Consider the following 13,008-nt stretch of genomic DNA (forward strand, 5'->3'; position numbering starts at 1 on the left):
TTTATGATCTCCACAAGACTTGCGACCGAGGAGAGTATTTGCGTGCTCTTAGAAGAGGATAGTCCTGCCTGTGGTTGAATAAGATCCTATTGAAACTAAGTCCCTAACATACTTTATCTACGTTGTGCATAGACTGGACAATGACAATGAAAATCTGAACAATTTCTTCTTCCTCTTTTATATACGGGATAATTTATTGAGGACACAATCTCAATAAATTATCAATAAATAACAAACTAGTTCTGAATTTAAATTAATATATGCAGTAAAATTATTTATAATTTTTAATAAAAATATTATATTTACTTAATTGGCTTATCAATATAGCTTAAATATTCAATAACATTATTTAACATTATTTACTGCTAGCAGAAGTGCCAATTCAAATGTAAAATACTATAAAAGATTTCAATAAAATTATTATAGAAGCTAAAAAAACTATAAAAATAAACGCATTATTGATGAAATAAAAAGATTGAAGATTGACTTAATGTATAAATTCTAAGTCTATGAGATTTATATGCATAATGAAAACTTTAATTTTAATCTTCTATTCAAACTATTGTTTTAAGTATTAATTTAGTTTTCTCTCTTGTTTGGTGTTTGCATATTCATAACTTGGATTTTCTATATATTTTTATCTAAAAACTGAAATTATACCCAAATCACAAACAAAGTTTCATCAATAAAACTTTGTATCTGCAGCTTCTATGCTTAACTACTGTGCGTAAAATGCATCTAAAAATGCATCAGCATGAAGACGAGAAACTTTTGAAAGTTAAAATTAAATTTTTCTTTTAGGTTTTCTTTATTATACCTGTCCGTGCACATTTACGACGACTTAACAAAGCATTTTTGAGAATGCACCGACAGATGGCAGGGTAGTTACATTCAAAACAGCAACTTTAACTTTTATCAAATATTTTGGATTCATTTTTTATATTTGACGGTTCAGTTCTGGCTTTCTTGAACTTAACTTACCGGTGTTTGCTGTTGGTTTTCGGTTCTGCATCTTTGACTTTGGTGCAAACAAAGAAAATTCTTCAAATTAAACGTAAATCAACTTCAGTCGAAGTGTTGAACAGCTGCGCGGATTTTCTGGTTGACTGCGTATCTCGTCTCTGGTTTGCGTGCATAGAGTTTAACTACCTTTTTGGTTTTTATCCACAATTTTTTGATTTATTAATTTAATATGCGAAAAGACAATTATTGGAAGTGACCATCAAATGGTTAAAAAATACTTGGACTAGGTCACTAGAGTTCAAATACTTTCGCTACTAACTTATAATTAGAAAAATTTAGCAAAAGTTTGTGGTTCTACGGTTATCAAAATGATGATGAATAATGAAAGAAATATTAATAAATTTTCTCGGTCATCTTAATTTTGCTGGAAAGCAAATTAGTTAAGCCACATGTTAGTCACACACTGATCTTTTACTATGAAAAAGAAATATGAGTAACTTAAATGTGAATAGGTCTCACTGGTTATAGGTCAAAAATTATGACTATATCGATATGTGGGTCGGGTACGTTAGGAGTCTGTTAGCAATTCTGAGGAAATTTGTTACGATCAGAAGCATTTCCAAAAACAAATGACTTATTAATGTATCTTAACTGCTTAATTGAGTAATTCTTTATTTAGTAATAACATTTAAATCTTAGACACAGTGAAAACAAAATTCGAGTTCACAAACCCTACGCGGAGTTTGTGGAATTAAAATATGCTATGTCAAAGAATAGAACCAAAAAAGCAGGAGTAAACCACACCATTATTAATGCATAAGAACGTATTGTAGAACTATGCTCTATCAAAGTCAAAATCGGCTTTTAAAAAATAAGTTACACATGCACTTCTTTATTTATTAGGATAAAAAACGATACCATGGGTTTTGGGGTCTCGGGTAGTGTTAAATAATATTTTCACTTTTTCAGAATATTATAACTTAATTTATAATAGAAGTACAATAGAATAATCAGTCCACATACGTCGATACTCCATACCTATTCAAAAAATACAACCTTATGCTACCTTATGTTTGTACAGCCGATACTCAAGCATCGTGATAAGACACATCTACGAAAGCATTCCGGCTTTCTTTGACATTATGCATTTAAAAATAGTTCATATATCAGTATTCCAAATTAAATTATGGAAATCGTCGCAAAGCTCTAAATAACCGTAATCGTCTTTAAAGGCGTCTGATATTAAGAAATCTTCAATGAGAGATATTCTGATACTCTTTTTAAGGGTTGAACGGGGCACATTTCACTGTAATATGTGCACTCTACCTCCTGCATATGTTTCGGTTTTAATTATTGTGTTTTAAATGGACTAATGCTACTTAATTATTAAAGAAGACGCAAAATCTGTTTTCATTGATTTACTATATATTGCTATATGCAGGTTCAAATGATCACATTGGATGGGCTACAAATTTCTATGTATTGAATGCATTAGCTAGCATCTGAAAATTGGTTATTCTAATAATAAAAGGTGTTACTTTTATATAGGTATAGATATATAAAAGCAATGTATATATATGTAATATATGTTATAGGTATTATAAATAAAGAAGGTACTTAATCGTATACATCTTATACATCTACTCTTCAAATTAATTCATATGAGCTATAAGCTGCCGAATGCCATATACCAAAACTAAATTTGCTTCATTATTTTATGTTAACAAAATAAATTTACAATTAAGATGTCTCTATGTTTATTTTAAATATGTAGCATTACTTTTAGAAATTTTATTGCCGTTATAACTTATAATTAAATTTATTAGATTCAGCAAGTGTTTTTAGAAACATTGAAGGTTTTAGTAAAAAAAAGTAACTTAAAAAAAGTTAAAAAGTAACTTGACCTCGTCAAATAGTTTTTAATGAGTCCTCGTTTAATTTCATCATTTAAAGTTACATCAACACATTCACTTTGAAGTTAGATTGTAATTATATTTTTATGTTTTATTTAAAAAAATTAATTGTTGTTTACAATACGAACAGAATCTTGCCACTTGAAGTAGATACGAATAGAATCATAGACTCATTCACTTTAAAAAACTTTGATGACTTATTTTCATCATACGTTCACATTTGCTCACGCAATATGCCTACAATACAATGCCTTTAATGACTTCAGTTTTATTGGAACAATGTGAAGAATTGCCTTCAAAGCTCATGGGTATGACTGTATTGGAACATGAGGCACTTCTGACTTTTATGTGCAGTTTATAACTAATGCCGTCAAATTATTTTGGTGGTACAAACACTATATAGTTTTATGTATTTTTTGTAAGCCTCAAAATATTTCTAAAATTGATGCTATTTCGAATTTTTAAAATTTTTGTAATTTCATGTTCGATTTAATTACAGACATATTAAATTTGGATACCATACATAATGCAATAAGAATGTAAATATTCTCTCCATAATTTATAGCTGTGCTTACTGTACATGTATCGAACAAAAATAGCTAGAGTTTTATGATATACAAAAACTTATAAAAGAATCTATATAAAGGCTACTTCAAATTATTCTACTATATATGTTACATATAGTATTATGTTTTCCGTTTTTTTTTTGTGAAGTGCTATTATGGTGTAGAGGAACAAAAAGTTTATTTTAGAGAAGACATAAATTAATATGCAGGATGTTAGATTAGATTAACATAAAATCTACATGCTATCAATCAATTCATTTTTTGTTTAAAGACTCTAGTCTTATATATATAAGGAAAAAGTTTTTAATATTCATATTAATTAGAGTTTCTTGTAAATATGAGTATTGCTTGAAATGCATATAAAAAAAATATTTCCACTTGGAGTACATATTATATCGGCGTCTACTCTCAAAGCTATTATACATTAGTAAAAATGACATTCTAAAAAACACATAATAACCATATGACTAAGGAAACAATATCTCTAATATGGAAAAAAAATTGCGTGACGTCAACTTATTAACTTATCCTTGGATATATTCATATATTAGTAACGGATAAGAGCAACTTAAATATTATATCGGCGTCTACTCACAAAGCTATTATACATTAGTAAAAATGACATTCTCAAAAAAACATAATAACCATATAACTAAGGACACTATATATATAATATGGAAAAAAAATTCCGTGACGTCAACTTATTAACTTGTCCATGGATATATTCATATATTAGTAAAGGATAAGAGCCGTGTAGTCTTGTTGGAACCAAATGTCATCGATGATTAACTGATTAATTTTTGGAAACAAAAATTCAGTCAGTTGGCTCGATAGTGCTTGCCTTTCACCGTAACGACAGTTTCTTCCCCATTTCGAAAAAAATAAGGACGGATGATACCGCCAGCGTATAAACCGCACTAAACAGTCTATTTTAATAGATGTAATGATGATTCGTTAATGGCTTGAGGATTATCATCGCTCCATATACGGCAATTTTGTTTATTGACTTAGCTGTTATATTAACAGTAAAATGGATAAAGTGCTCTATGAAGTTCGAAAAAAAATTTGTTTTTCAAAGTAAATATCCATAATTTTGCCAAACTTTACTGAACAAAAATGTCAACAGTTTGATATTCTCAGCCGTTAAATCATGGTTATCGATATCGATAATATAGCTTAAAAAACTCTCGATATATATAGGGTTTATAAATAATTTATATCAATATTCAAACTACTGTTACATAAATATATCATATATAAATATATATATACAAATATATTAATATTCTATCTATTAATCTTCTATCTATTAATATATAAGTACATCAATATCATATCTATTGATATATAAACGTAGCAATAACCTATTTATTAATATATATATATATATAGCAATAATCAATTTAAACATAAATATATCAATATCATTGATATCTGAATTTGTCAAAACAAAAATCACCTAAAAATATTTATAAATGTACTAATAAGCTATAGACTTGTGTCTTCACTTCAATGTATAAAAGCTGTTATTAAATAAAATCTGCATGGCATGCATGAAATTATGAGAGAATAAAAAAAATCTATCTATATATCAACAAAAATAAAACAAAGTATCTCAAAGCCTACGTAATTTAAGCGCCAACAAAATAGAAAATTAACCTTTTTCAATAACCGCATTTTTTGCACGTCAAAACCTAAATAAAACTGGTTCCTTCACCAAATTCCGCAAATTCTTCGTAGAAAACAAACTCAACAAACTTGTTAGATTTTAATTATAAAATTATTTGACCACATATAACAGAAACTTGTAACTTGTAACAGTAAAAACATTACAAAAATAGTAGTAATTCAAAAGGTAAAGGTAAATATTCGTTTTGCAGATATTTAAATATAAATTAATTATTTTAAATGAAAGAAACTAGTAAAAAATAGTTTTGAAATTAATAAATAAAATGTGAAATATGAAGAAATACAAGTTGGACAAGAAAACTTCAAATAAAAGTAAATATGAATGCTCAAGGTCGGTCAACGGAATTTCAATCTTTGTATCTAAAACTAGTGTGCTGGAGAAAGAACACTGGGTGAGCCAAGCCAAGCCAAGCCAAGCCAAGATACTAACAGGCACAAGAGACGAGACAAGCACGAAATATCAAAACAAGCGGACATAAACTCATAAATAAACTACGTAATTCCAATTTCAATCTGAATTCCAAAGCTATAAAACCGCAAACTAGACTTAAAACGACTAGCACGACAGTTTATGAAAAAATTAAAAATACAAATCAAAAATAAAATTAATGAAAATCAAAAAATTCACAATATTCATTCAAAGCGAAAACCAAAAAAAAATTTATTTTTAATTTTGTATTTCCTGAGTTGAGTTGAGTTGACTTTAAATTGAACTCATGTTTTATTTTTTGAAATTTTAATTTTTTGCAATCGTATCTCAACAAAAACGGTCGGATGGACTGGAAGAGTCCACGCGAACAGTAAGTCCATACAGCATGCGTTCACTCATTCACACAGCATTTGGCAGTCTTCAACGTTTATTGTCCGTCAGCCATTGAGTCAAACCCACTAAACCGAATGCTGTGCTGCTACACAATTTTTACTTTTTACTGTGCCACATTTAATAAATCTTTTTTGAATTTTTTGCAATGTGTGGATATTGCTTTCAATTCGTAGATACATTTGAAATTGTTTCCCATTTTCATATTTGCCTTATTTATATTTTGCTTATTATGTGTTTGCAATTGTTGCTCATATTTTCTTAGAAACAGTCAACATAGTTGAAGCGCTACTTTCGGCATTTCGTGCTCCATTCGTGTTCCATATTGGCTAACACCAATATCTCTCACTAAAAAGCATTTTCGCAGCTTTGTTAAAGATTTAATGTGGTTCTCATACCACTGAGTTTTCTTTACACGGTAACACAGTATGCCTAAGTGGATTCTTTGGATCGCTGGCATAACCTTCTACCTAACCTATTTAATCACAAATATTTCTTATACCAAATTCGTCTACTAGATCATAGATGCATTTTATGTTTGGACTGTCTCTACTACATATACCAATTTATGTCGTTATAAATGCTTGTTTCTAATTTTACTGGTACTGAGGTTAAATGCATTTAAACACATTATTGCTTTCTATTCAATGATTCTGCTCTTTTAGAAGCTCTGGTTTTTGACATATTATGCGATTCACTTTTCTCTTATATACTTTAAATGATGTGATGTGATGTGATATATAGATATATAAATATAAACATATACCTAAATATATAACTATTCTCATAATATAAATATCATCAACAATTTTTCAACGCTTTTGACTTATAAATAAGTAATAACCTAATTGCCCCCTTAACTACCAAATTGCTTCACTCCAAGAAACTACACTAACCCATTACTTTCTAAAGATCGTATCATCTGCTTAAAAACTTTCCGGAAGTAGTAATCTATATTATCTATTATTAGTTAAGGCGGCAACTTAACTATCAACTTGCTACACTCCAAGAAACTGCACTAATCCATTGTTACTAAAGAACGTATCATCTCCTTAAAAATTTTCCGGAATTTAGTAATTTATATAATCTGCACTTAAGATAATTGTTTTTTGCAATATTTGATATCGGATTAGGATAAATTGTATGAAATAAGTTCTCCAAATCCTTGGTTAATATTATTAATTAAGCACCTTATTATCACTATTTTGATTGATGTTAACTTTTTTATTCTTTATGTGTTTAATGTAAGATATATAGGAAAGAGAAACCTAAAGAATTAAAGGTTACATCGCAACTGAATTGTGTGCAGCTTTGATTACATATATACATTATATATAATATATATATGTATATTATTGGTAGTTAGATTAAAATCAATCTAAATAGTTAAAATAAACTATTGAAATATGTATCCCTCACTTTGTTGAATAATATTCATTCTCATTGCTCATTTAATTAGTAATTTGATATGTTAACTGAACAGATTCTCTTCATTTGTGTAGAGTGCAATTTAAGAATGCAACAAAACCAAGCATTTTCATCTTTTTTAATAAAACTTATTTATAAATTCCATAATTTCAAGATGTGATTTAATCATTTTTAAAGAATTTTTCTCCTTTGTGCTAGTAGAAGAATAACAATACCGATTCCAAAGCAAAACATTAATAAATTCAAGTAAATAAATAACCGAACTAAACCACAACAGAATTTCATTCAGAGAGAGAGAGAGAGAGAGACTTCAGCTTATATTTTCCTACTTTACTTCAGTAGCAGCTTGGACTGCTGTGAAAGTCAATGGAATTTTCAATTCGCAATTCAAATGTGCAATTATTTTCAGATACAACTTAAGTGGGCAAGACTGAAAGTAAAAATCTGAATTGTTCAGTACTCTGAAGATTATTGTGAAGTTTTGCCAAAGTTACACGAAAATTAACATAAATTTGTAGTTCATTAAATTCAAGACTGGAGACTGGAGAGGTTTCTTTATGACTTAATTTACCGCTCGATTTGGCAAACTGCAAATATTTCCGTATAAAAATGTTATAATAATTTAGAATAAAATTAAATACATAAATTTAAGGAAATAAAAATATTTTTATAAACATATATAATAAGTATATAGTACATAATATATATAAAGAATAAGTAATTAACTGTATTTCAAAGATTATTGAATGCACTTATTAAAAATCAATATATAATATTTTATTTTTTCCTAATATTATTTCTAAAATTTTATAAAATTCTAATACTATAATACTAAAACGTGTAGATGAATGATAGATATATAGCTGTAAGATGTAAATTATTCCCACGGTGATATGACCAGTCATTGATAAATATAAAGCTATATAAAAGAATGATAAAAGCCATATATAATACTACACCAGAACAGAGGATGACTAAGTGTACACAGGAGACAGGGTTTAAAGTCCTTAAAGACTAAAGTTACTATTGATATATATCATATAAAATATATATATAAAATTTGTTAGCGAAATCTCTCTATTCTGAAAATTAATATTACACACTATTTACTTTCTATAAAGATCTACTTATTTGAGCCAGAAGTTTTTTTCATGTTATTTTTCTTATTTATAACTATTAAACTTTAGAACATCGATGTTCCTAGTATAAGAAATTTTTAATCATATATCAATGCTCTATAACTCAATCATATAACAGAAAATAAAGTAAACCTGATCAGCATCTGTACTTACTAATTCCCTTAGGCTTTATATGGAAACTTTAATCTCCCAGTATATGTACTAATACTAATTCTTCTACACTTTAGATGGGTAGTTGGATCAATCAGCACTCACATTCGCATACAGCTTGGTCTATTATTACTTATATCTGTTATACTTTTAAGACAAAATTCAATCGTATAGCATATATTCAAATGCAAAATGCTTGATTATTTAGCATCTCTAGTTACGAATTTTACAGAACTTATATAGAATAGTATCAAATTATGTAGCAAATTTTTATACAGTTTGTTGGTAAGATACTTTAACGGTTAATTACATTGTATTTTGGTAGTGCAAAACCGGAAGTAATAATATATACTTATGCAATCTACAATATTCTATTAAATTTTAGATGAAGTAGGGATACCTATACTTATAGCAAATATAAGTATATAAGTATGCTGTAGCCTTGTCATCATTGTATAAATAGAGAAAAATTAAAGAATCAAACTGCACTGTTACCATTGATCTAATTCCTTTATTATAATTTTTACAAACTACAGTAGCAGCACGTTTGACTGAAGCCCATCAAGGACAATAGAATTTGAACAAATAAATTTTAATTTGTTAATAGAAATTTCATTTAAGCAAACCCGTCAATTAAAAATTGAAAGAAAGGTAGACTCATGCTACCGGCAACTCACATAAAATCAAAACAATCCCTGTACCAGAAAAACATGATTACGTGTTCTGAAGATCATTTGAGGATTTGCAATCAGTAGAGGCAGTTGCAATCAGTAGGGGTGCAAAATATTTCCCAGATACAGACGTTTATGACAACAATACGAAATTAATTATATGTAAAAATAGAAACAGGAACAGAAAAAAACTTATAATTTTATTTCACATAAAATTTTTATACGATTAATTATTATTTTTATTTTAATTAAAGAAAAGCGATAAGTATTATAGGGAATAATTACAGTATCTTGATTTTCAATCAATATCGACAGAAGCGATATTACATTAATATATTTAATTTTATATTTTTTTTGAATTGAGTTCTTTAAAATATTTTTTAAAATTCAAATAAAATAGATGAGATTATATAAATTATTATGCTTAGGAAACGTTTTCTTATTATTCTTGGGAACAGTGTTAGTTCGATGGTGAGGAGCACTTGATCATTAATGACAGAAAGTATAGTGACAAAGATTTAACCGTTTTTGAAACTATTAATAATATATAACATTAATAGGATAACATTAATATGATCTGATTAAGAAAATATTCTTCAGGGGAATTGTGGGTAAACAATATGAATGGTGAATAGCATTTCGTAGTAGATGACGAGCGCCGCACAGAATCTATATCGGTAATATATATTGTTACTAAGTATGATTTAGAAATGATTCTTTGGTTTCTAAGTGGTGCCCAGATTGTCACCCAGATATAACCCGATCATTGTTGGAATTAGTAATAATAATACAAAACAAATTTTATTTTTACTAGGTTTAAGGTCGCTTTAAATAAAATTTGTTGATTCGTAGATAGAAATAACAATTATTTATTAATATATATATAATTAATAATGAAATAATATTTATTAGCAATGCTACTGAGAGTGATTGAGAGAAGAACTTTTGACAGGTAAGTGACACTTTTTTATCTAAGACAAATGCCACCCAGACATAGATCCGATCATTTTTGGAAGTAGTGGCAATAATACATAATAAAATAATATATAACAGCAATAACATATTGTTATTATGGTTAGGAGAACCATTACGTCTGTCAAGATTAATTATTTCTTAATTTATTTTTGTATCTTGACTAGATTATTAAACAAAGAAAGTTGTTTAACGAAAAAAAAATTAAAATAAAGCTATTATAAGACATTTTATATAATTTCAATCTATCAGATCGCGAGGTAAAGAATTTTTCTTTGGTTATTTAAGTTTCTCTTTAAAATAATATTTTCGCTGTAAAGATTCGCTAATGAGATTATTACAATTTCATTATCATGTATATATTTGTATATGATGAAAGTGTCTTGATGTCTATGAAGTGTTAAATTTGGACGATAGTAACAGAAGTTTATTTTTCTTTAAAAAAAATTTTTTTTTTCAATATACATTAAAAGCAAGCACTTTAATAATTGCATTTACATATTAAAACAAAAAACAAAATTATTAAAATCTATATATTTTTATAAATATATAAATAGTTTGCATTTAGTTACTAAAACGGTACAAATATCAAATATTGTGACTTTCTTATCTCAAAGTACGTGTGACATTACTTTTGCTAAATCTGTTAAGTGATAAGAATTTATTTTCTGCTTTTAATCTTGAATTATGTAATTTAATTCTTTTTTCTTAATTAAAGATTAAAATAGTACTTCATTTAATTAAATATATTTAAAAAAAATTTAAAAATACTCAGTAGAAGCAACTTTTGTACATTTATATGAGGAACTAAAGAGTTAGGTTTGAGCAAATCAATATATTAAAAAACGCAGATAGTATATATTACCTTTAAATACTAATACAGTCAATACTTTCCTAATGAATAACGCCCCTCTTGTACGGTCACCCTTCTTAAATTGATAATTTTTTTGAAACAATGTGTTATATTTATTTTTTAGGTCTTTAAAAAAAAATTGTCTAACTATAAGTATCCGATTAAGAGAATTGTTACTATGCTACAAAAAAAGCAAAATTGATTATTTAAATTTTTTTAAATAGCAAGCAAAATAGCCTTTATAAGCCGAAATTCCAATTGTTTGGTTAAAGAGAGGATTTTATACAAATTTAGTTTTAAATGGGAACTTAAGTCTCTATATTTGATCTATTAGCCTTAATAGACAGTATGTACTATATATACAATAGACTGCAATATTTTATTGCTTTTGCAAAAATAATTTTAATCAGTGTTTCAGATTGAAGTTTTCTTATCAATTATATTACAATGACATTAATATTTAATTCAGCTCAAAAACAAATCTTGCAGTTTTTTCTAGACCCAGTGAAGGACCACTATAATAATTTATAGTAATATTTATTTTAAAGAGAACAAATATATTATTAATGCATGATTAAATACTGTAAAGCAACGTTAACTGCAATTAAATCTTTTTAAAAACGAATAAATATAAATTCCTACAAAGGTTCAAAAACCGGCGTATCAGGTAATTTTAGGGAAAATATCTACCTATTCACAATATAAACTACAAATAATACACTACAAAAAATATGCCACAAAAATATATTCTAATATTTCACTCCTTGGCACAATTCTAGCTACGCCACTGGGTCCAACTCATACTCGACTCAAAAAGCCTACCTCAAAGTGGTGATTACAACCGAGAAACAGGCAAAATGAGTCATACAAATCAGTTCACATGGAATAATGTCATTTGAGTATGGTTTAAGTCACCTATATACATAAAGGTTTTTTTCTAAAAATTTTTGCAAAATGCGGTATTTTTTCAGTCGCGTTTTACAAATTATAAAGTCCGAATACTTTGTAAACTAAACATATTCAACTCAAATAATGCAGGGTATTTATATATGATGCATGGTATTCAAAAGTAATAGAATACTTAACTTCAAAATTAAAATAATTATATATTTAAATTTGACTTATATCGATAGAATTATTAAAAATAATTTCAATCAAGTTTTTGCACCCAACAAAAAAAAATTAATAACATTGCGCTTTAACAGCCTACTGCAATGTAACCAATCAACCAACTGTTAATAACAGTGCTGATTATTTAAGTAACAGGTAATCATATTATCTCTTTTTAGCACACGCGACTTTAAACAAAAAACACAAGTGCGTCTATTGATGTGCGCTCAAGGAGATCATTCAAACAGAGAGGCAGGCAGTCATGTAAAAAAAAACCATACAAACAAGAAAACAATTCACTTTTTTCTGATATAGCACAATTCAAAGCAATAAAGGTTAAGCAAGTAAATAATTAATTTTTTTTATAAGTAACTTACTTTGTCTAGACACTTAAGCTCCTCAATGGGATAGACCACTTTTTGACAACGGGCGCAAGTTTTATTCATTTTTAGGCTTTGTTCACTTGCAGGCTATTTTTTTTTGTGTCTCCAATATATTTATATATAGATATATTCCTTTAAATCCAAAGTCAAACGGCACTCCTACAAAACGTATGGCTTATAGATTTCCTTTAAGCAACAATTTGCTTTTAGCAAATTTTGGCCCAAAAAATACCTTAAAATATTATTTTCATGAACCAAATTTTTTAAATCAAAATTTTTATTTATTTTCAATTATTTAACAATTCCCTTGGAATTTTCGTTTAAATATATTTGAATTTTACAATGATGGTA

General features: G+C 27.4%; 2 protein-coding genes across 3 annotated transcripts in view; both read right to left on the minus strand.

The window, feature by feature from the left end:
- LOC119668845 (LIM and SH3 domain protein Lasp-like) overlaps positions 1-12,943 on the minus strand; it is a 43,899-nt gene extending 30,956 nt beyond the window's left edge. The window contains exon 1 of the mRNA XM_038078510.1: positions 12,652-12,943. Within this exon, the coding sequence (XP_037934438.1) occupies positions 12,652-12,720 (69 nt within the window). The 5' untranslated portion in view covers positions 12,721-12,943. The remainder of the gene's footprint in view (positions 1-12,651) is intronic.
- The window catches only part of LOC119668769 (phosphatase and actin regulator 1), a 413,254-nt gene that overhangs the window by 70,088 nt on the left and 330,158 nt on the right, over positions 1-13,008 (minus strand). The gene's annotated exons all lie outside the window — the stretch shown is intronic.

This window comes from Teleopsis dalmanni, chromosome 1 (assembly GCF_002237135.1).
Source record: "Teleopsis dalmanni isolate 2A chromosome 1, ASM223713v2, whole genome shotgun sequence".
NCBI classification, from domain to species: domain Eukaryota; kingdom Metazoa; phylum Arthropoda; class Insecta; order Diptera; family Diopsidae; genus Teleopsis; species Teleopsis dalmanni.